Source organism: Prunus mume, linkage group LG2 (assembly GCF_029339155.1).
Source record: "Prunus mume cultivar Tortuosa linkage group LG2, ASM2933915v1, whole genome shotgun sequence".
NCBI lineage: Eukaryota > Viridiplantae > Streptophyta > Magnoliopsida > Rosales > Rosaceae > Prunus > Prunus mume.
The window spans coordinates 20315126-20339643 of NC_142699.1; the positions used below are offsets into that span (position 1 = coordinate 20315126).

The 24518-nt window shown below is 36.5% G+C and overlaps 4 protein-coding genes across 6 annotated transcripts; 3 read left to right on the plus strand and 1 right to left on the minus strand.

Annotated features, from left to right (window-relative positions):
• The first annotated feature begins 5913 nt into the window (after nucleotides 1-5913).
• On the plus strand, nucleotides 5914-10039 carry LOC103321591 (transmembrane protein (DUF616)). Of its 2 annotated transcripts, XM_016792052.2 has the most exons (9): nucleotides 5914-6054; nucleotides 6148-6370; nucleotides 6466-6570; nucleotides 6782-7137; nucleotides 7824-8035; nucleotides 8122-8378; nucleotides 8480-8658; nucleotides 9272-9380; nucleotides 9480-10039. In XM_016792052.2, exons 2-8 carry the CDS (start codon nucleotides 6181-6183, stop codon nucleotides 9350-9352), a joined length of 1380 nt encoding a protein of 459 aa, XP_016647538.2. In that variant the 5' UTR covers nucleotides 5914-6054; nucleotides 6148-6180; the 3' UTR covers nucleotides 9353-9380; nucleotides 9480-10039. The 2 variants fall into 2 exon arrangements, with proteins under 2 accessions (XP_016647538.2, XP_008221632.2); XM_008223410.3 differs by having other exon boundaries at nucleotides 5917-6370.
• An 87-nt stretch (nucleotides 10040-10126) lies between these two features.
• LOC103321592 (Haloacid dehalogenase-like hydrolase (HAD) superfamily protein) lies at nucleotides 10127-12041 on the plus strand. The gene is made up of 8 exons (XM_008223413.3): nucleotides 10127-10502; nucleotides 10595-10677; nucleotides 10766-10849; nucleotides 10945-11020; nucleotides 11107-11179; nucleotides 11322-11395; nucleotides 11532-11625; nucleotides 11788-12041. Exons 1-8 carry the CDS (start codon nucleotides 10253-10255, stop codon nucleotides 11852-11854), a joined length of 801 nt encoding a protein of 266 aa, XP_008221635.2. The 5' UTR covers nucleotides 10127-10252; the 3' UTR covers nucleotides 11855-12041.
• A 276-nt stretch (nucleotides 12042-12317) lies between these two features.
• Nucleotides 12318-15138, minus strand: CUL3 (cullin 3). The gene is made up of 2 exons (XM_089045005.1): nucleotides 14978-15138; nucleotides 12318-14473 (listed from the first exon to the last, which is right to left on the minus strand). Exons 1-2 carry the CDS (start codon nucleotides 15136-15138, stop codon nucleotides 12436-12438), a joined length of 2199 nt encoding a protein of 732 aa, XP_088901131.1. The 3' UTR covers nucleotides 12318-12435.
• A 369-nt stretch (nucleotides 15139-15507) lies between these two features.
• On the plus strand, nucleotides 15508-18814 carry LOC103321594 (ran guanine nucleotide release factor, putative (Mog1/PsbP/DUF1795-like photosystem II reaction center PsbP family protein)). Of its 2 annotated transcripts, XM_089045007.1 has the most exons (9): nucleotides 15508-15848; nucleotides 15981-16100; nucleotides 16203-16238; nucleotides 16358-16495; nucleotides 16707-16793; nucleotides 16912-16959; nucleotides 17071-17147; nucleotides 18313-18498; nucleotides 18589-18814. In XM_089045007.1, exons 2-8 carry the CDS (start codon nucleotides 16026-16028, stop codon nucleotides 18458-18460), a joined length of 609 nt encoding a protein of 202 aa, XP_088901133.1. In that variant the 5' UTR covers nucleotides 15508-15848; nucleotides 15981-16025; the 3' UTR covers nucleotides 18461-18498; nucleotides 18589-18814. The 2 variants fall into 2 exon arrangements, with proteins under 2 accessions (XP_088901133.1, XP_088901132.1); XM_089045006.1 differs by having other exon boundaries at nucleotides 18313-18814.
• The last annotated feature ends 5704 nt before the right edge of the window (nucleotides 18815-24518 follow it).

Consider the following 24518-nt stretch of genomic DNA (forward strand, 5'->3'; position numbering starts at 1 on the left):
ACGACCCAGCCACAGTTCGGTTTGGCCCAATCCACAGATGGGTTTTTTTTATACATAATTTATTAATCAAAACGAATTTCACGTCTTTAAATCACATATATATTTTTCACTATTTTTGTTCTCGAAAATTGTTTTCCACTTGAAAATACAAATTAATATATATATTAAATAAATAGGCTAAAATTATTTGTTGTTATTTCACAACTATTTTTTTGGTTGTTGTTCTGGTTTGTCACATGCAAGCAATTACCACATGTCACATACATATATTTTCCATGTTGGGTTGGGTGTTCAACTATTGATAAAATTAACGTTTATAGCATTTTCACTCATTTACTATGGCAAAGGACAAAGTCAAGTAAGAATTGTTACTATTCATGTGAATAGTGTGAATAGTATATGCTCTATTAATTATTTTTGGCTAAACCCATTGCCATATCAACTTAATGGCACTTACTATTCACATAAGATTAATTTTATTTATATGTATGAGATTAATAAATATAAAACTGCTATGTTTTTTTTTTTAAATCTGAATTTTTTTCAATTTTGTTATTCACTAGCGTCATCACCCTCGAGGCAGGAGGTTGAGCTGATCTTGCATTGGACCTTGTCCGGTTGGTGGACCCCATGTGTTGCCATGGTAGGAATTCACCGTTGGAGCTAGTTTTGGAAGCCTAGAGGGCCTTTTGCATGGGTTGAACTCACCGCTGGAAATGCTCTTACAAGATATATTCTTTAATGTTTATGTCATAAAATGTTTTACGCATGCACAACACAATGTATCTTGGTTTTTCTCCCTTCAAATTTTTGTTTTAGCGATTATTTTCTTTTAATATTGTTTAATTAATTGTATCTTAAAGCAAGTGCATAAAAAAAGTACTCAAGTATTTAAATGGATATGAATAGGATATGTTATTTATATTTGCATACATAATTTGTCTTGTATTTGGAGTTACACTTTTTACAATGAGTTAGAGTAGTTACAATGGGCTCCCTAAACCATCTCTTTAGACTAGGAATTGGAAAAATGCAACTCCAACCATGCCTCCTATCCACATCATAAAATAGAGAGAGACCTCTAAAAACTCCTAAATATAAGGAGATAGAAAGGACTCCTAGTGGCTACCTATAATTTAATACTACTTTATTTTATGCATATTTTAAACTTTTAATTAATGCTGACTATTTTTTAATATATATATATATATATTTATAGAGATTGACCAATTATATTGAATTAAAAATAATTATAATATTTATGACTCCCTAAACTATAGAGTATGATTGGAGTTCAAATTTTATGGAGAGCTTCTAAAATAGTTTTGGTGTGTTTTTAGTTAAACTTTAACTAAAAAATATGGAGCATAATTGTAAATGCTTTTAAAATTGGAAAAAGAAAATAAAGTAATAAAGTTGGGTGCAAACAAAAGAAAAACATAATATATATCATCATTTTATATATCATCATTAATATGTGACATTGATCCAAATATCCATGAAAACTCTGCTGCTTGCTAAAATCCAATCTTTCAAGCAGTCAGTGAGTTAAAATAAAACCTTGCTAATTATGCTCTTTATTGGTTGTTGTACGATTTTCATTACTTTTTTATTTGTAGAATACAAAATAATTTGGCGAAAAGGTTTCCTCAATTGAAAAACATTTTTGTTTGTTTATCTATATATATAAAGCAAAAGGCAGAGAATGATGAAACATTCAAAATACCAGAAAATGCACATGGTTAATGCAAACATTAAGAATTGAAATTATTAATTAAATAAAGATAATATGGTAAATTCACAACTACCCATTATTTTTTTTTAAAAATTAATATTAAAAGAAAAATAAGATAATGGATCCTATTTTTATGAAACACAACTACCCATTATCTTTTTTAATTATAAAATAAATATATATTTTTTAAAAACCTCTTATAGGCACGGAAGCGCATGCAGAGAGGCTAGTTATTATTATTTATGTTTGTTTGAATATTTAAAATGTGGTGAATAACTAAAAACATGTCCAGTGAGGAAAAAAAGCCATGCGAACTTTTGACGATAAAGTAGCTTTTAATTATAGAATTGCATATTACGACCCAAAAAAAATTTGAATTGCATATAAATGATTTAAGGTTTTAAAAACATTTTGCAAAACACACCGTGACCCACTTGCCTTTCGTTAACTCCAAATTAGTGGAGTGAAGAAACTCATGATATGTTGATTTTTTTTATTTATGGCATGACTTGAATAACAAATTTCATTTGCAATGGATGACTAACTGACTTTAATTGAGTGGTCAAATAATTTTGGGTCCAAGTGATTTTTTGCATAGATAATATATGAGGGAATATCTAAAAACTAGAAGGTTCGGATCATTTAAATACAATGTGGGGACTTTGAAATGATGATATTTCAAAATAATGGGATTTTGAAGTGAGGGAATTTCAAAGTGATGAGATTTTGAAATGAGAGGTCTTCAAGTGATGGGATTTATAAAGTTATTTGTTTGGCAAAATATTTAGTTTATAATATGTACCATGAGATCTGTTCTTGGTTATTAGACGTTGTTTACATGTGGTCTATATTCTTGATAGACATTGTTTCTGTATGAAGTTTCTTTTATTTATGTTTTTGTTTTTTGAATTTATAAATTTATACATATTAGCAATTCTCCTTAGTTGGCTTCAATTTTTGCACTTTTATTGCATTTTGAACCTAAACCAAGATCTTCAAATAGAATGAAAAATTATGGGACTTCCTGAGAGAGGGCATAATTTCCTAATAAGGTCTTAGAGTCTTGAGAGGCTAAAGTTTAAACTGCAGCTTTATAGCAGATGGGAAGTGTACATTTATGCATAAAATCTCTACAAATTTCAAATTGATGTGCTGCAACTGCAAGTGCTTGATATCAGCAAGTCAATTTTTGCGAAGTTAAATATCGACAGTTTCAATTCTCTTCAAGAAGTAGGTCTGCAAAGTAGTTTTTATGAAGGAATGGGAGATCTAGTAGAAGTTGGAGAACTTTAAGTTCTTTCCCAAGAAGCCTTTTCCACGATTAGTATAGCGAAATTATTTGTTAGCTCGATGCATCTTGGAGATGGTGCTTTTGGGTTAAGAATTCAAAACTAAATCTTACCCCAGAAGCACCATATATGAAAAGCAGCGAACTAGCAGCTGATGCCGCTATGCTAATTGTAGAAAATACTTCTTAAGAAAGAACTTAAAGTTCTCTAACTTCGACTAGCTGTCCCTTTCCTTCGTAGAAGCTGCTTTGCAGCCTTACTTATTAGAGAGAATTGAAATTATAATATTAAACTTCGCAAAATCGATTCGCCAATATCAAGAACTTGCAGTTGTAGCGCATCAATCTGAAATTCGTAGAGTTTTCTAGTGTACACTTCTCATCTTTTATGAGGTTGCAATTTATGAAGCTACAGTTATCTAAGTTTGATGCGAAGAACAAGATTTGAAAATTAAACTGACCCAAAAGGCTTAATTACACTAATACTCCTTGAAACTTTAGTCAAATCTCACTTTACCCCTCCAAAACTCAAAATGACCTACTTTCATATCTTGACCGAAGTTTGTTGACCTACTTTATCCTTCAACTTCATCTAAAAGGTCTGTTAACTTTGATGACGTGACATTAGTGTTTTTGTAATTTATACATATAACTCATTATCCACCAATTGAGTGGGTGATGTGGCAAGTGGTACCCACCTCTACGCAAATAAAATAAAAATATAATTAAATATTACATAAAAAAATAGAAATAAAATTACAATCCTTCGCCACCAGCCCGCCCTTGATTCTCCCATCTCCCCACATCCATATCCAACGCCTCCCCTCCCTCTTTCCCCATCCCGCTGCAAGAGTAGCGGCGACCCGTAATAAACCAAAAAAGAAATCAACTTTATCAATTTTGACGAAAATCCATCTCAAATCCAGTTCTGCTTTCCACTATTTGCACATAATTGAAGCCAAATTTTCACCAATATCCTTTACTCTTAAGTCTTAACCTTCGAGCCACTAATGAAGTGGCTCCATTTCTCAAGGTCGACGCCTGCAACACAGCAATCTCAGCTATCGGGGATTTGGGGCTTCCTCTGATAACGCTCTTTTGTTGAGGCACGTATTGGGGTTGTCTCTGACACCAAATCTTCCACCATATTCACTGTTGACTCGGGGATAAAGGATATCGAGATCGAACCAGTCACCGGCAGCGGAGGAGGTAGATATGATTCTGGCAGTAGAGGCGGAGGTGGCGGAAACGGTGGAGGTGAAAATAGTGACGATAAAGGCGAGGGAGAGGAGGGACCGAAAAAGAAGAGAGAAGAAAGGGATGTCAATGTCTTAGAAACTAACCCTTGGATATGCATATGCTTGCTCTTGTTGGAGGTAATCAAATTACTTTGCGTTTTTTGCTTCTTTTTTTCGGTCTAGCTTGTAAAAATTTCATCTTGTAATTGTATAAGGGAAGGCCATCCAGCTATATTGTTACATTAAAGCTACAATAGTTAGAAATTTGCCTATGGGGTTACAAATTTGTTGTTCTTGTTATTGTGGCTAATTTATGTTTTGGTTCTTTGGATAGGGGTGTTGGCAGCGGTAAAGGGCGCGAGACATGGATGTGGGGAGAGTGGGGAATCGAGGAAGGGCTAGTGGTGGAGGGTTGTAATTTTAGTTTTTTTTTCAAAACGTAATTTTTTCAGTTAGTTTAATTTTTAATTGTTAGAATATTTAATTATACTTTTATCTATGTGAATGTGGGCTCCACTTGCAACTGTCACCCATTCAATTGGTGAATAATGAGTCATGTGTACGAAATTATAAAAACATCCATACCACGTGAGATTGAAAAGTAAAATGAGATTTGATTGAAGTTTCAGAGAACATTGGTGTAATTAAACCTACCAAAAATCACAACCTTAGCTTTGAATTACCACCAACCCATCAGTTTATGTTTGCAACGAAGGATATTATATGATAGATGCACAACAACTATATAATATTCGAGATAGGGTTGGTTGTTGGTTTCAAAATTGTTTGATGAGGAGGAGGTGGAGGAAGCATTGAATGTGTTTGAGTTTGAGAGAGAGCCTTTAGTTTTAAGCAATCTGGGTATCCGTTTGAATATTGGGTATTTGGTTGTTGACCCTAAAATAAATTAAATGACCAATAAAGCCCAAGAGAAGCTCAGACTCAGACAGTGAAAAGAAGCAGACAGTGAAAAGAAGCAGGCTTGACATGATATGGAAATCTTGTACAAAGAAGGCCTAAAGACTACTTAACTACTGAGCCCAATAAGTATCGAAATGGGTTAGCTTTGTCCAGAGCCCAATAAAACTGGAAACTAGAAACTAGACTTTGATACCAACTCACTGAGTCACTGAGACAGAGAGAGAGCTTGAAAATCGGATTTAGAAATGAAACCTGAGATAGTAATTAGAAATCATAATGCAAAACCTGTATTAAAAATCAAATTTCTACCGCCGCCAGAACCCAGCCCTGTTTGATTTGAAGCTCTGCAGGCAGGCAGATGAGGGAGGTTGAGGTTGGGTACGGACGGATCCAATCAGTCTACCGGTAGCGGAGCAACAAGACCCGCTGCTGCTCCATTCGATTTCATGGAGGCTCAGGTAAGGTAAGTTAGTTTTCATTTTCCTCGCTAGCATCTAGTTTAGTGTAGACACTAGAGCAAGGGATTTCCTAATTAAATAAAGGAGATTTGTTGTCAATGCCTTGTCTATTTTCGTAGTAAGTTAAAATTGTATTTTGGGAAAAAAAAAAAAAAAAAAAGAGTATAAAAAGGATAAAATGGGGGGTGAAAAATCACTCCTTATCTTCTTACCATTTGGGTCGGTAAAAATATTGGTAGCTGGTAATTTCCAGACAGCCTGAGATGGGTGAAAATTGCAGGGGACAGAAAAGAAAAATGTTACGCTCATTATTGAACTCCCATGGACACTCGGGGCTCTATCAACGATGATAGATCTTCATCTTCCCATCGCTTTCCCACTTCACCACTCCCTTACCGTTAGATCTTCGATCAGGTAAACCCGCCACGCCATGGAAGCAGTTCTCTTATGTTGTTAGTTTCCTGTTTGAGAAAATGCATGTAAGATTATGATGATGGGTCTCTACAGACGACGGTAGAGATAGAATTGTGGTTACCGGAGATGGGGACTAGAGGTATAATAGGGGCGTTGTTGAAATCTTTTGGTCCAAGTGAGCATGGCACTCGCCTTGTTCGTAAAGGAAGAAGGTTGGGTCGATTTGTCAGACACAAATTCTGGCTCTGGATGTTTCTCTTTGCAACCATCTTTTTGATTTACTTGCTACTCTTCGGCCTCAATATGCATTTTCCTGGTATGTTCAAAACTTGAACTTTCGTTTATTTTCTTATTTAATCATCTTGGTATTATAATGGAATATTTACAGATGTAGTTTATTACTCATTGCAGCTAAAATAGAAGGTAGTGGTACTAGTATCCGTATTTCAGCACGGCAAGAAATTTTGCCATTTCATGTTGTTGGAAGACCACCCAGAAGCAAGCATCGTAAGCAGTGTAAGTGTGAAGTGTTATATTTTCAATGTTTCATATCACAACCTTTGAGTTTTTGGTTTTGAGTTTATTATTGATTTAGTGCTTATGCATATGAAGATATGATGTCTTTGTCTTTCTTGTTCGTTGGATTGTACAAAGATACAAAATTTGCAAACCAGTTTATCCGTATGGCCTCATCCCTTTTGCTTCCTCCCATATAATGATTTTTCAGATTTGCCTTGCGAGGTTGGGTTTCTGGAATCAGTTGAGTATCTTGTTGAACCAAAGGAAGTCATGAACTTCACACAGTTTTCACTAGAGTTCATGGACCAAGAGGGAATACCTTCCCATAGTAATATATATGAACCTAGATTTGGAGGACATCAGACACTTGAGGAAAGAGAGCAATCTTTCTTTGCCAAAAATCAAACTCTACATTGTGGATTTATCAAAGGACCACCTGGATTCTCAAGCACTGGATTTGATATAGATGCGAAGGACAAGGCATACATGAACGAGTGTAAGATTGCAGTATCTTCATGCATTTTTGGAAGCTCTGACTTTCTTAGGAGGCCTACAAGCAAAAAGGTTAATGAGCTAAGTCCTTATTGAACTTATTTGTCGTCTCTTATTCATATAAAGCATATAATCAAATGTTTTTGGTTAAATAGTTATTTTCCTCTTTCTGTTGGTTCTGTATGAAATGGGATGATGCTAAAAGAACTTGCCTTCATCCTGATATTTTGTTTGGCTGATAAATATTTGAGTTAGTAATTAGACCCCTTTGTGTCGGACAAGAAAATTAATAGGTGTAGAGTTGAAGATGACGAACCAAGTCAGAAGATGTAAAGTTTTCTTTCAGATAGCTCCTTTCATTAGTTTAATTTTACATAAAGGCAGTGTGATGAGGCATTAGAGGGCTTCTCAAGTATGGAGATAAAAAAGCAATTAAGTGAAGTTGTTATTTCATGGAGAGCTTTGGTGCTTTCTATGGTATGACTGCGGATGAGTTTAAAGTATGATCTGATTAATGGCTGAGATACCTGCTGGGATGTTGAAGGTTGTGTAGATGATGTCTTATTTTTCCCATGACCTACTTTTGTTCTCAATCATTATGTTGATTGTAGATTGATAAGAAACATAACAATTTTTTGCGATCTGGAAAACTATACGTCCTGAGGAATACTGAAGTGTGAATATTTATGCAAACATTAGAATATTTTTGCGAGCTTTCTTTCTTTTAAGTGATGATAATGTATCCTCCTTTAATACAGATAAGTGAATATTCCAAGAAAAACGTTTGTTTTGTAATGTTTGTGGATGAGCAAACATTGGGAAAATTATCATCCGAGGGACATGTTCCTGATGTTACAGGACAAATTGGCTTGTGGAGGATAGTCATAGTGAAGAATTTACCATATGAAGATATGCGCAGAACTGGAAAGGTGCCAAAATTTTTATCACATCGCCTTTTCCCCCATTCATGGTAATTCTTACACCATGTTCTAGCCATACAGTTTCTGGGGCGATTTGGGTCCATTCAATTCTGATTGGGTTTTCACCATGTATCAGGTATTCAATTTGGCTTGACAGCAAGATGCGACTTAATACTGATCCAATGCTGATTATTGAATACTTTTTGTGGCGAACAAAATCAGAATACGCCATTTCCAACCATTATGAGCGACATTGTGTCTCGGAGGAGGTACTCCAAAATAAGCGTCTTGATAAGTTCAATCACACAGCCATTGATGAACAGTTTGCATTTTACCAGTCTGATGGCCTCACCAAGTTTGACCCTTCAGACCCAAATACCCCTCTTCCCAGTTGTGCGTGTTATTACACTTTTTTTAATTAATAAAGATTGTATTATCCTTTGTCTGGAATCAGTAATACTCTATGCTGATTTCATGTGCCATTTACCTTGCAGATGTTCCTGAAGGTTCATTTATAGTCCGGGCACATACACCAATTTCAAATTTATTTTCATGCCTTTGGTTTAATGAAGTTGACAGGTTTACCTCCCGTGATCAACTAAGCTTTGCATATACGTACTTAAAATTGAGGAGAATGAACCCAGATAGACCATTCTACCTAAGTATGTTCAAGGTATTGGAAATTCTTAAAAAATTATGACATATATTTCTGTTAGTGGTTACGTCATATTATTCTTAGAAACTTATGGAAAAAGCAATTCAAGCTGTATGTGTGCAAATATTACTCTTAGCATGTAGTGCTTCTTTGAAATTTATGGGAGAATAGTGTTACTGCTTCTTTAGGAATCACCTTTACTAAGATATCTTTGCAGAACTGTTGTATTTTTTGCGATAATTCCTTTGTAAAAAGCTTTGTGCTTGTGAAACAGCTTAAAGAGATACAAAAGATAATTATATGTCAATCATGATACTTCTCAATCTATGATATAGCCTGTGTAGTAGTATGTGGTCTTAGAACTTTGCAGGTGAAAATTAAAAGATGGGTAGCAGCGAATTTGCATGCATTTGTTGGGCATTCTTTTCTTGCACAAGGAACAACTAGATTATTTTATAAGTTCGTTTTTTTTTTTAGCAATTTGCATGCATTTGTTGGGCATTCTAATCATGTATTTTGAGTTTGTCGAGTTGAACCGTGTCCTGGCTGCATAATGTAGAACATATAATTGAGTGTTATCTAGTGAGACAAATTATTAATTGAACTATTTCTCTTTGTTAAAATTTGTCAGGACTGTGAGCGCAGAGCACTAGTAAAGCTATTCCGGCATAGGGAAGAGCTATCTCCTCCAGGACCTCCACCTGTTATTTGATCAGTAATTATTATTTGCAGTTATTCTGGTAAGGTTAATCTGACTGGACATTAGTTTCGTAAAAAGCCTTTGGTTCTATTTACTAAATTCATTAAAGTTTATGAAAGACCTTATGTTGTTTATGCAGGGATGGAGACTGAAGTGAAAACCGAGCTAATGTCAGCTGCTCGTTTAGCGAGATTGAACGGTTCAACTTGTTGTAGGCTTGTAGCTGATGCTGAGCCTGAATGGCTGGTAGGTTTTGTTGTTGTTGCACCTGACCATATAGCACACAGAGAGGAATTTAATTTGGCATTACAAAAAGATCCAAAGATCGAACGGCCACAAGTCTCAACTGCTGTTTCAAACAGGGAAGGGCAGACCAAGCAATGTTGTTAAGGACATTCGTTGGGAAGGGATTTATTTTCCTCCTTGTTATTTTCAGTTCCAAACCCGACTTTCTAATTTTCTTGAAAGAAGGGTAGTTTAGAAACTAACAGGTTGTAATATTCGTTTGTATTAGTTTTTTTGGTCAAATGTAATATTCGTTTGTATAGCCTATACATTTTTTATGTAGAAATTCTTTTAGCTCATCCCAAGCCCAACACATGAAGGGATGATAGTCGTTTTGTACTTCGTTTGTAGGCATGAAGATTTCAGCCCCTAATAGTATATGTATAAATGTATTTGCCAAGTTGTGATCCAAAATTGTAAGATCGTGTTAGCTCATGAAATTCCAACACGACGTCGTATCTTCCAATGCTTGAAATGAACAAAACAAAGTGATCTTAGGGAAACCGCTGCTCAACTCCGCGGTTTCAGTCTTTCTGCAAACAAAAGAGTTATAAAAAAAAACAGAAGGAAAAAATCATTTCCAGCCATGGAATTGGGCTGAAACTTTTCACTTTATGAAGGAAAGAAATGGAGGGTTGCTTGATGAGATGCTCTCATGGCAGCGCTCTATGGAAAACCCTCAAACCACTCCATCTGAAGCTTCCTAGGAACTCCATTCGTTGCTCTCCCATGCCCATACACTCTGTTAGAGGAGGAGGAAGAAGATCTGCTCTCAATCGCAAGGCCTATGACGCATTGTTGTTAGACGCTGGAGGCACTCTGCTGCAATTGGCAAAGCCAGTCGAAGAGGTTTACGCTTCAATTGGAACCCAATACGGTTCGTCTCCGAATTCAGATCCTCAATTTCCCATTAAACCTTGAATTTTTTTTAATCCAAATACAAACAACCCCATTTTTGCTTTTCCACAGGAGTGACTGCAACTCCACCTGAAATCAAGCAAGGTTTCAAAAGAGCCTTTTCTGCTCCTTGGCCTCAAAATCTTCGTTACCAGGTCTTAAATTGATTGTATTTCTGCAATTAGCTCAATATATCAATGCTAATTATCTGGGTATTGATAATGCCAAAATCAATAATGGTAGGGAGATGGGAGACCATTTTGGAAACTTGTTGTTTCTGAAGCCACTGGTTGTGCTGATCTCGATTATTTCGAGCAAGTCTATGAGGTAATTTCAATAATTATATTCCCAAGTTTGAAGCTTTGAAGAGAATTGTTGCAATTGGTCTCAATATCGGTAATGGGTTTGGTTGGTTTTATCAGTACTATGCCAAAGGTGACTCTTGGCGTCTTCCAGCGGGAGCTTATGAAACAATGGTCCTTCTCAAGGATGCTGGAGGTCCAATTTTGTTTACCCAAATATTCTTCTTCTTTATCTTGCTTGCTAGTTCCTACTATTTTAACATTGCCAGCAGTGACATGCAGTTAAGCTGGGTGTTGTATCCAATTTCGACTCCCGCTTAAGGAAGCTACTCGAAGACCTTAATGTTTTACATCTGTGAGCAACTGGACATCATTCCTTGTTCTTCTGTTTGTTGCTAAATTGTCATATTCATGTCACATGGGTGTGGGGTTTTTGTTTTTTTTGTTTTTTTTTAATGTATTAAGAAACGAAGCATTGCTCTTGATTCTCGTTGCAGGTTTGATGCTGTTATCATATCTTCAGAGGTTGGGTATGAAAAACCAGATGCAAACATATTTAAATCTGCTTTAGGTACGTTACATATGATGAGTTTATAACAATGCTGTCGTAGAGATCGAGATTTATTATAGTGTTGAGACAACATTTTCTTGCTTAATGTTAAAAGTACACATTGAAGCTGCTCTCACAAGTTCTTCGATCGTTGCAGATCAAGTTCATGTGGATGCTGGAAAAGCAGTGCATGTTGGCGATGATAAAATCGCAGATAAAGTTGGGGCCAATGCCGTTGGAATTGATTGCTGGTAAGAGTTCTTTGCAGTATAAATACAAATTTGTTCCTTGTCTGGTGATCTCTGATTTTCTCGTTGACCATGATACGGAACATTCATATTAAGTAGTAGATTAGGACTTTTCATGAATGTCACAGAAGATTGTTGATACTTACACTTGATTTGAATGAGCAGGTTATGGGGCCTGGATGTAAAGACATTTGCCGACATTCGAAATCGCATTCTCATCTCAGAGTCATAGCTTCCATAGAAGTAGGTATACCGTATACCACACTCCTGGGGACCTAACATCCCGAATCTATATTGCAAGAATTTAGTGGTACAATAACCTTGATTGCTTCCAAAAGTTTACCTTGTATTGTAAGATAACATACAATATCACCCCAAAAAAATTGTTCAAGTCAATTTATAAGATTTTGTTTTATTAATTTCATATATTAATTAAAGCCATCGCAATTCCTTTGGGAAGAGTCATGACTGAATCAGCATGAGCTCTCTCTCTACTGGGAGAAATTCTTGGGTAATTTGATCTGATAATTATTACATAAAGGCGTACCATATACAGCACAATGGGCCGACGAGCTCAACTTTGTACCAAATGATAAAAAGGGAAAAAGAAACATGACCTCAAACTGTGCTTTAGCAACAATTAGCGCACAAAAAAAAAATGTCATCCGATCCACTCAAACGGTGAACAGTAAAAGTGGAAATAAATCGATATTCATTGATAACCAATGGAGCTTGCAGAGATCAGACCAATATTACATCACCTAGTCTGAGGTACAATTTCAGTTGTCAATGCTAAGACAAGCAGAACAATCTTTAGGCAAGATACCGGTACAATTTTCTGTCTATACTATCTCGTTCCAAAAAGTCCCGCTCGATAAGGGACTCGATGCGTTTCTTAATCTCTGTTGGATTGGCCAGGAATCGTGATTGCAACTGCTTCGTGACCTCAGAAATTATATTGTTATGATCCAGAGCCCTCCGTGATTTCATGATCCTCACTATGGCAGCTTCAATCTGGGGCTTCCTGTCCTCCTCCACTCTCTGACGAGTCTCTTGTTTTTCAGGTTCTGATTCCTTCTGTGCAACCACAGTTCCTATCTTCACCTTATATAACTTACTCGTGAACTTGTCATTAACGAAAAAGGCATCGTCCTCACCAATGTCCTTACTCATAGGCTCTTTCCGAAGAACATTCTTTCCCTTCACGCACGCCATGGATTGCAGACACCTCTTCAAATCTACAGCAGGAATCTCTGTGGCTTGCTCAATCTCCTTATAGCTAAGTCGCTCAGCATTATTAAATAGCATTAGGACACACATTTGGTAAGTGGAGACATTCAACTCATGCTTCTGGCCCTTCCCAAAGCTAGCCTTTATATCTGCTGTACCCATGTTAGTCTGCCAGGACAATCTTCGACCTGTATGCGTTCCAAGGTAATACGAACGGAACTTCTCACATAGTGCTGACATTTCTGATGGAAGGTTGCATGTCACACTGGGTTGAGTGGGCCAGGACCCTGTTGTCAGAACCTGGACAGTCAATGTAGGGCCATCCCCTAGCTCAGGATGGCTTGCATAAAACCCTTGCATTGTATCCTGGGACGTTTTCATATCTGTAAACATGCCCTCTAATTTTGAAGTAAATTGGTACCCGCATTCTGTCTTGAGCTTAACTATCAAACTCCTCTCTGCATCATCTGAGACAGTTTTACCAGACAAAAGCCGCTTTGCCAAATGCTGTTTATAATATTTCTCAAACACATCTTTCTCCTGCAAGTAACGGAACAACATCATCACCTTGTCAAGAATAATTTCTACATCCTCCTCACTGACCCCCTTCAAACCTTTGCGGAGTTTGTCATCAACAAACAGTGAAATGAACTCAGGTGAACGGTTGTTCAGATTAATGAAGAATTCGAAAGAGGAATTCAAAGCATTTAGGAATGTCTTGTCATTGCTGAAAGACAGTCTAATGATGCTGTCATACTTATCCTTCTCATCCAAGAGCCTCTGAACAAATTCCACTGGATCCTTCAACCTTTCTGGATCAGTAACCAGCTGTTTACCAGTTTCCCTGAGGTGAGAAGTCATCACTTCTCGTATTGTTGATAGACCATTGGAAACCCGACGGAACAAGTTGTACATTCTTCCAAGGTCTTCGTACTTATCATCAAGAAGCATGTTCACCAAACCTGAATTGTCCATGTGGACTAGTCTCAGCATGTGGTTTGCAATCATCTCCTTCTCCACCACATTAGTTATTTTGGCTTCACTCCTGGCATCCAAGTAATGTGTCACCCTATCCAGTTCCTCGTTCAGGCGCCTCTCAGCCTTCTTCAGATAATCCCCACAATCACAGCACTCAATAAACTTTTGAGACTCACCCCTGTAAAATTCAGCTGAAACCTCAAGAAAAGGATTCTCAAAGTCTTCCTGGTAAACTGAAGGACCTAAATCCATTAGCATCTTAATAATATTCCTCATCAACCCCCGGTCGATAACCTCACCAGTCCGTTCTCTAAGTACTAGTTCAAGAAGTGTGTTTAAAAGCCTCGTCTGAATCTTGCTAGAGCGGATAATATTGTCTCTCCAAAGGTTCAATCCAAGCTCGTGAACAGGGGTTTTCTGGGTGCTTGGAATGTAAGTCCTATCCATGTACATCAGTATGTCTCGAATCATTTGCAACGCCTTGTTGTGGTCGGTCCACTTCCTATTCATTTCTTCAAGAAACATTCCTCCCTGAGCAGCTTCAATAGATTTTGATATTTCTTTGAGATGAGAAGTCATAGTCGTAACCAGCCCCGAGTAAAGCTTCTCCCCAAATTTGTGAAGCACCATATTGTAGGCATTTCTAAATCCATAAAACAACAACACTAGAGCATTAGTAATGTGAGAAGCCATTCTCACAAAATCCTAAACGTAATTTAGCTAGTGTAATGGTTCACTCACATGAACATATTCCTCCCAATTATAACTCGTTCTACAGGCATATTGGTTCATGTGTACCCAAATTTGTTTGCATTCGAACAAATTTGACATCTAAAATACTTGGAAAATAATTTACTTCTTCCTTCACCATTTCCTAATTCTAAGAATTATATCACATCATCATCTGATATTTCCATATATATTTTTTGTAAAGACTCTGCGAGCCATAAAAACGATGAAGTTAAAATAAAAGGCAAACCATCGCATCAAGCCTCTTACTATTCTAAGCAGTCTACATAAGCACGCAACAGAAGCAAGTCAAATTGAAAATATTAATAAACGAAGAAGAAGAAACAAAAACGTGAAATACAGAGAAATTAGAGAACAGAAAGAAGAAGAAAAAAAGCGAGGGAGGGAGGGAACGAACCTATAAAGCTCTTCGAAGCTGAGGCCACTAGCATTGTGATTGTAAATCTCGTGGATTGCATGCTCCAATACCTTCCAGGTCTTGTCTGCGTATTTCGGATCCACCACCACTCTGTGCTTGAACGCCTCTATCTGGAAATTCCTCTTCTTCTGGTTACTCATCGGTTCTTTTTTTCTCTTTCCTTTTTCTAATTCCTTAATTTTCCGATTCCGATATACCGGAAAAGACTCCGAATCGCTACGCCGAAACGGGTGATGAGCTTGGCGTTTGGTTTGATGGAGGCGGAGGGAGGGAGACCGGTGATAAAGAGATTGATTTACCGCGTGACAGTTGTTGAAAATAATTGAAACGAAATTGATTGGGGGAGAGAAGGTTTTAAGCCAAAGCCAAATTGTGATTAAAAAAATATATAATTATAAAATATTATACCAGAAATGAAGGGTAAGAAAGAGGACAAGCCAAGGTATGGCTTTGGCTTGTGCTGGGGGTTTTGGATGCCACTTTAGTTTCGGGCTTTTCTTTTCTTTCTTTCATTCAGTCACTTCGTTTCTCGTTGAAATCACGAAACGTTTCGTCCCGTTGGTTGGTCTTTTGTACGTTTCGCGGTCAAAACTTGGGCCTTGCTCTTTGGGCTTTCGGACTTCGGCCTTAGCCTAACGAAGACATTAGGCAGACTTCGTCTTCTTCGCCTTCTTCTATCGCCGTTTTGGCGTATAAATTAGGCAGTCGTCAAATTGACGCAACTGCATACTTATAAATACACAACGGTCAAGCAGAAGCAGAAAGAGCCCACGAACTCGAGAAAGTTTCCATAGAACAAACCAGAAACCTCTCTCTCTCTCAACTCTGAATTGCCTTGTTACTGTTAGAGGTATAATAATTCCTTTCCACCATTAACAAACTTGTTCTATTTTGCATTCCTGCATTCAGTTTCGTTCTCTGTTTTTCTTTTTTTTCTTTCTTTTTTTGGGTTCTCTCAAATTAATAATGGAGATTATTTTAGGAAAAGCGACGTCGTTTGTCTCTGTTTCCTATATTGGCTGACAACATGTCCCAAGACATCTACTCTGAGCGCCCCTTGTTTGGCGGTGCCATTACTAGCACCTTCCCTCTTAGGTTCCAGGTTGGTTTTTTTTCTTCTTTAATTTTATTTTCGTATTTGTGTTTCAAGTTTTTTGTTTTTTCTTTCTGTTAAATGACTTATGGAAGAGTATCAAAATTGTAGGATGTGAGCGACATTCGGCAAGTTCCTGATCACCAGGTTGGTTAATATGGTTAATTGGTTATGTCTCGTACTTCATTCAAGCTGTCAAGTTTTGGGTAGTAGTGGTTTTCATTTCATTTTATTGATTGTTCGTTTTTCTGGGTGGGTTTCTAAAGGAGGCATTTGTGGACCCTGCCCGGGACGAAAGCTTGATCTTTGAGCTCTTGGAATTGAAGCATGAAGTTGGCGATGATGGAAGTGCTACCTGGTTTCTCCAAGACCTCGCCACTGAACAAGATGCTGACGGCAGCATGGTAATTCCCATCTTCTGTATTGTCTTATTATTCATACTATACTATCCCCAATTATCTCATTCATCAATTCCTTAAGCACACTCAGTGTCAGTTCCAAATGTAATGCGATATCTGTCAGTTTTTCGGTATTCTATGAGTACCCATTGTCCCGAATTAGCTATTGGAGGAGGGATATTTGTATTTGACATTTTCTTTTGCCAATCACCTTCAGGTGATTGAACAGTCAGGAGTAGTTGAGGCCCCTGGATTATGTTATAGAAACACACCTGCTATTGTTACAACTGCTGTTGGCCAAATGGTATGTGCAATCAGTTCCATGTTGTTGCCAAATTTTTTCTCTGGCTTACTGGTTTTTGCTTTTGACTCTTGCCATCTGTTTTGCATCATATTTCACATATTTTTCTTTTTGAAACTAGTCCATTTCCAAGGGGCGGCAGGGAAGGGAGGCACAAAATATTGTGAGGGTATGTTTGTTTGTTGTGTTCAGAGTGTTTGAAGCCGTTTCAGGATGCTATTCCAGGTTCATTTTTGCAAGTATGCTAACTGGGGTTTATTGTTTTGAGTCCTGTCTGCAGGTCTATGTGGCAAATCTGCGACTTAAGGAAGTTAATACTGATGTGCTAGTTACTGCATATGAACCCGTTCATATAAAGTAAGTTTTAGGAGTGAGTTGCCACAAAAATAATATTTTTGTTATTGACTGAAATTTATTCTGATCCTTTCACCTGGATACAATAGAACATTTTCTTTTAGAAATAAGATAGTCATGGATTCTCTGCGCTTGCTAGCACAGAGATTTACCAGCTTATCCTCATTGAGATTTTCACACAAGTATTTATGGATTCTCTGCGCTTCCTGATTGCACCAGACCTAATTTAGTGTATGCCTTCTTACATGTAGCTTGCAATATTCTTTAATCTGATGTTTTCTTTTTAAAATTTAAGCAACTAAAAAGGAAAAAAGAAAGAAAGAACTATAGAACAATGTCTCTAGCTTATGTTCTATACATTCCACCTTGTTAATCCCTTAAACACCTTAAGAAATTCAGGTCTCTCCCAAAGAGCCTTCCCTGGGCTTTCATTTGATACTTTATTGTGTTCTTTGTGTTATGCGAATTTGCTTATATGTAAGGCTTGAAAGCACTTTGGCTGAATTCGATCTCTTTCAAAATCTGCCAAAAGCAAATAATTAGTGTGTGGTTTCTCTCTTTGTTTCTTATCCTGATCATATATGATGTTGAAAAAGAATATTGATGCTATGGCAATTAGTTATGGAAAGATCTAGTCGGACTTACTGAATGTCTTCTTGACTATGTGGGGGTGTTATCATCAAAGATCGGGACTTCCTGATTGCACCATACATAGTAGGATGTAGCGTATGCCTTATTACATGTACTTGCAATATTCTTTAATCTAGGATGATGTCCTTAGCTTATGTCATAATACATCCCACCTTGTAATCCCTTAAACACCTTAAGGAATTCAGGTCCCTCCCAAAGACCTTTCCCTGGGCTTCCATTAATACTTCCTTTTATTCTTTGTGTTATGCGAATTTGCTTAGATGTATGCAGTTTGGCTGAATTTAATCTCTTCGAAATTCTGCCAAAAGGAAATAATTAGTCCATGGATATCTCTCTTTTTTGTTGTTGTTATCTTTATCATATATGATGCTGAAAAACAATGTGGTTGCTATGGCAATGATTTATATCCATTCTGGTTGAGTTCATTCACGTCAGAAAGAGAAAATATACGCATGTTAGATAGTCTATTTTATAGATCAATTGTCACTTGTGCATTATATGGTCATTTTGGTTGCAGTCCTCTGAGCGAAAGTGCAAGCACAGTGGGGGCTGGTCTTGCTGTTCCTGCAGTACAATCCGGATATATGCCAGTGGCCGAGGTCTTTAAACTCGCCGTCTCTAGCTTCAAAGTCAATGACTGGAATCTTTTCGGCTCTGTGGCCTGAGATGAATTTGACAGATATGAAGAACGCCACATTGTTAGGTAGTATTAAATCAATTGTGTATTCATATCTGCAAGGGTTTTCTTAAGAAAGTGAAATTCTAAGTGAACCATTTGCCTCACTTCATTCAGGGATTTGAAGTTTGCAAATTGTTGGCTTATGTTATAGGATTGTACCACTTGTTGGATGAAGCGGTCTTTTAGACATCGCAAATAGGGAAGACTAGGTTTAAGAAAAGGCATGGTCCTAGATCTCTGTAGTTCTCTGTCCTGACTGGCCCTTTGGGTCTTGTTTGTAATCTTTACCCTTTTGGGCTTTCATAAATGCAAGTTTCTTCCCTTCAAGTAAAAAAGAAAAGACATGGGCCACGAATTGTAGAGGCGTTTCTTTTTGGGTGGTTGTATGTCTCTCGGGTGTCGAGAGTCAATTTTCAGGGACGCGTAGAATTATATCCTTCTTTTAGTTTTTTTCCTTTTAATAAAGTGATATTCTAAATTAGCTTACATTACTCTAAAGTACAAGAAAGGGGATCGAACTTGGGTGCAGGGGCGAACTCAATATCCTTCTTTTTCGGTTGAAAGAAGTTGTTTTCTTCTGGATGAGGCCTCGGATCATGATTTACCATGTTCTATGGGGATGACGATTTACCATGGGGTTCCTTTTTCAATTCTTGGATTGATTTTGGGCAAAGTCTCAATCAGTCGTCGTTTTCATCCAAATCCAACGAATACTTAATCGTACGATTGGTTTCATATATAGACACATAATCGATCACATCCATACACTTTGATCATGAATAAGCTAGCTTCAAAATAATTGCTTTAAAGAAAAATCTAGAAAGACCAGCAAGAGCAACCAAACGAAAAGTAAAAACCTAGATAAGTACTAAGACTTCCAGGTGGCATCACAATGACCCGTAAATCATACTAGAGTCAATCACGTGGCAGGCAGCTAGTTTGAATTATGAATCGAGTGGGCCCACGGACATATAATATGGTTGCCCTCTCGCACTATATGTTTTCATACTTTAGACGATGACTATTCGTTGAAACTATTGGTTGGCAAATTCCCATCGAATCATACCCAAATCTAGATATTACAAGTGTGACAATGACATTAAAAAATAAATAATACTTATTATATTGTAGGTTCCACATTGCATTATCCGAGTTAAGCAAGAAACGAACCGCAATAATATTTTTTGAAAATTAAACTAAAACCAATTATGGTTGTTACTGTCAAGGGGGCAGGAAAATCAAAGCCCGGGTCGCTTGATAAACATAAGCTAATAATTTTTTTGGGTCCAAAAGACTTAGTAGTGGATAAAAATCATACATGATTAATAGAGTGTTAGTTGAATTAGCCTAGATATTTGATATTTGGTGTACTCTCAAATGATTCTGGTTCAAGTCCTCGTAGTATACCGGTAGGGTGTGTTTGAGTTTCCCTCTTTCATCTTCCTGACTTTGTCAGCTAAAAAAGACAAAAATCATGCATCGATGTGACCCAACTGCCGCTACTTTAAAATTAAAAAAAATAATCTTATGTTAATTGATATTTAATGCAGCAGTTTTGATGTCAGTCCAAAATAATGCAGATGGAGATAAGCTTTCCTAAATTTTGGGAGGAAAGTAATAGGGGTGGGAAAATGCTTACAAATAATGCAAAAAGTTGACAGTAAAATAAATTTGAATATTCAAATATAATGCTGATTTTTATTTCAAAAGATAAAGAAGAAGAAAAATTATAAACTCGGAGGACAAGTAGATTCCAACTGTCCGAGCCTCTGATGTGGCGCTGTCAGCCCACCCACCAGCTCCGCCAGAAAGACTCGAGAAGGACATTCCATTTACTGAGCTGGAATGTGAGCCCCCGGCCCTCCTTCTACTATTCCTCCTATTCCATCGGTGCGTGCCAATTCACTGTGTAATTGTGTTTGCAAGTAAATTGATTGGGACTCAAATGCAGGGGTAAATACTTCTTAATAATTAATTATGAAATTATTAATAGTATAATCACAGTTTTAAGTGCTAACCCAATTACCTCATTTTTAATATTGTTGTCAATTTTTTATTTTGCTTACTTCAAAAAAAAAAAAAAAAAGAAAAGGGGAATTAAATAATTATTGGACCCATACCTAAAGGTGATGCGCACATATAGACTTTACCGACAGGCATAGGTGTGATATATGGTCCTCTCCTCTCTCCAGTATTATTGTCAATTCCTCATGCAAACATATGAACACTTGCCACAACAGTCAAAATATACAGGAGACAGAGACTAAATTATATATATGTGAATTTTTTTGTTGTTGCTTATTTGGTAAGAAATTAGGGCTGGTTTTGGTGAAGCTCCTCCATCCTCCTCATATCAAATCCGTAAATATTGGAAGTTTATTGTTTTGCCATAATATTGATCATCACACCAATCACTGCTTTCACAATGGAGACAGCTTTGGACTGATGTACTGCTTTTTTTTCAAACTTCTGCTCAGAATTCTAAAGTGAGTTGACTTGATTATAATAATTTTCCACATCCTTTGAGGTCGGCATTGGTGTCTATTATAGACATTGTAATCGCTTTCATACACACAAGTGTCCTGATGGGTTTTCTTGGTGGTAAATTGGTAATAAACTTAACTTATGGTGTTTAATTACGTACTGAGCAAAGCAAATTGAATTTTGAAGTCTTGAGAGAGAGAGAGAGAGAGAGAGAGAGAGGACCTTAAAATCATAGAAGCAGTACAAACAGGAAAGCATACATATCATCAGAATCAGAGACTCAAAGAGCACTTGGAAGGAAGAATGAGAATGACCCACAAATTAATGCATAAATGCATCGCTTTTTGTGCAGAGTACGGAGAAAAAGAGGCTTGGATTCTTCAAGTTGGGTTAAGCAAAGCTGCTTAAAGCAGTGCAGTGATGATTAGGTTATCTATCTATGCCGGCCCCTTGTTGTCTTTCAGTTCCCGTCATTTTAATTAAATAGTTATGTTTAATAATATTGTGCATGCCAACCTGTCATTCCATTACATATCTTCCTATAGCTATAATATTCTGCTAATTATGTCCCACAAGAATTTAAGGATGTTAGTTTTATTTACATATACAAGTAGGTTATGCGAAAGTTGAGGGCAGAGCCTATTCGGAAGAAGAAAAATGCTAGAGAGACTACATTTTAGAGTGAATTTGTCGGTAGGATATTTTGTGATTAAGGATGAAGTATCCAAATGATTTACAGCTGTTGGTTAACCAATGGTTCATGCATAGACAATTGCTAGCATAATAAAAGATCCATGGACAGCTCAAAAGGCCATAAACTTGAATTTTGTTGTTTTAACACCAAAGTCTTCAGTTTTGGCTCAGAATTTTAATAAAAGAAATTACGACGGGTATATTAAAGCCGTGGCTTAAATAATATTGGATATGAATCGGTCCTTTGAAAAAGAGGGGACTGGATTGGCCTAAAATAGGACGAAAATGATTTATTTTTAGCTCGCCAACCACCAACATTCCGACAAATTTGTTTATATGATGGATCATTAGCTCAGCCAAAGCCAAGGTGGATGGTAAGCCATCTTCATCACCGCCATGATAGCCAGGTAGCAGGGCACGTGATTTCGTAACAATCATCATGAAATATTAATCCCACTGGTGTATTGTGATGTTGGAGAAGATATATAAATATATAGCATGGGAAGGGAGGGCCATAGCTTTGTTATAGTTGAGGTGAGGCCAAGGCTAGGCCTAATTTTCACCTCCTTTCTTTTTCTGTGTTAAAGGGTTTCTAAGAAAAGTTGATTCTCCGGTCCTAGTTCTGCTATTTTGGTGTTCATAATTCCTTTTTTTCTTCTATTTAACTTTGAAATAATATTACGAAAACAAGTAGAAGTAATTGAGAGTTGAAAGCTATTATCCATCTATTAATCTGAAATTGGAATTGTCATTATCAAGTGGCATTTGCATGTAAGAGATTGATAGGATTTCTGTGCTGGCATGGAAATGGATTTATCATTAGTTTGGTATGTTGGTTGTTGAAATGTAATTGTTCCTGCTTACTAGTCCTTTTATTGCAAGTTTATGTGTGTCTGTATTATTTCTATGCTTTTTCGTTTTTGCTCCCTTTTAAGTTACACTAATTGACCCTTGAGCCTGTTAGCTAGCTAGGCACTTTAAGTTACACATGCCGCACGTTATGTCACTCTCTCTCTCTCTCTCTCTCTCTCTCTCTCTCTCTCTCTCTCACACACACACACAATCCACACAGTTGAGATCCTCCAGAGTTCTACAAACTTCTTAATCAATTTACTCCAAGACTTTTAAAACTTCTCAATTCTTTCTTCCTATGGTCATTTATCTTTCTAAAGAGTTTATACTTAAAGTGATTAAAAATGTTTATCCATGCGCTCAAAGTCTTGTGTTTGAATTCCCTCTTTAATATCGCTTATATATAAAATAAAATAAAATAAAATAAGGGAGCTGATTTTCCCACTCTAATTTTCTCCACTTACACTCCATTTTGCTTTTTAATATTTTTTAATCAATTTTTATTCTTTTTTGTTCTTTCTCTTTCCTATTCTATCCTTACCCTACAATAATTTATTTTTACTTCACTTTTACATTATTTATTTTTCTTTATACTTAATTTTCCAACTTTCACTCAATTTTCAATTTTTTTTCCTTTAATCGATTAAGAAATAATTAGCATTGTATATTTGTATAGACAAAATAGTCCACCTGGAAAAACTCATGCCCCATGAATAAACCTTGCAACCATAGTTTTTATTTTTTATTTTAAAGGAAACAAATTTTAGGTGGCCACAAAGAAACAGAATTGCAGCACATTTTTACATTTTCTTTTTCCATGTTCTTTTTCCTCTCTTCTTCGTCATAACTATTCGGAAAACAGATATTGAATGAAAAAAAATTTGTGAACTTGGGGACATGAATTGAGTTCTCTGAATTTCGGAAAATGAAATTGAGTTTGAGACTATGAGTTTCAAATTCACATTAATGGAATTCCCTTTGTTTCATATGGAATTATCTCAAAGTCTTGTGTTCGAATTCCGTCCTCAATATCGCTTGTATAAAAAAAATTCTAATAATTACTTATTTGTACTGGTCATTCTAAGGGCATGCCTAGCTAACTGAGATTTTTTTAGTGACAATTTATCATCTTCTTACTTTTTTTCTGCTAATCTTTGTAACCTGTTAATTGGTTGTGATGCGAAAAATAAATAAATTAATGTTCCTTTATAACTTTATAGAAAAAGCAAATTTTAAGAATTTGAACTTTCAAAATCCAAGTCCTTGAGGGATGAGGACCACATATATATCCTGCTCAATGTGGTTCACGTGTAGACGGTAAAGGACCAGAAAAATGTATGTCTATATTAGCCAAGAAAATGCATGTGTATATAGTTTTATTTTCTTGAAAACTACATGGAATAAAATTTTAAGTTGAATCTTTGAGATAAAAATTATTTACTGTGCCATTAATTTCCTTCAAAAAATAACTTTATTCCTCGTATTATCCACAGCATGCACAAAAGTGATTGTGCAGTTTAAATCAAATAACAGAATTTTTGAGGTCCCTTGAAAGGAAAGAGAAAATAACCTTGGAGAAATTACAGAGAGCCCATGGAGGTAAAAACTAAGGCAAAGGTGCAAACAGCAATGATTAAATGAATGCGATGGGAGCCACTTGATCATCTTTTTTTTTGGGTTGAACCAATGAACCTCTGAGCTAGGTTTTTTGACTTGGAAGACTGGGGCCCCACCTCCGGCCACCACTGTCTTTATGGATTGAATGATAAAGAGCACCGCACGTGGAGTCTGAATCAAGGAACTGTCCAACCACAATAAAAAATGACACGAAGTGGGAAAAAAATAATGTTAAAAACAAAACAAAAATGAGAAACTTACAAATTTACAAACAAACCCTCGTCCTCCTCCTCATGAATGAAAGGCAATAATTTCATTCAGAAAATCAAACCAAAAATAATAATAATAAAAAAAGAAAATTAGCTTTTTAATGTTGATCATATCATATACCATGGCTA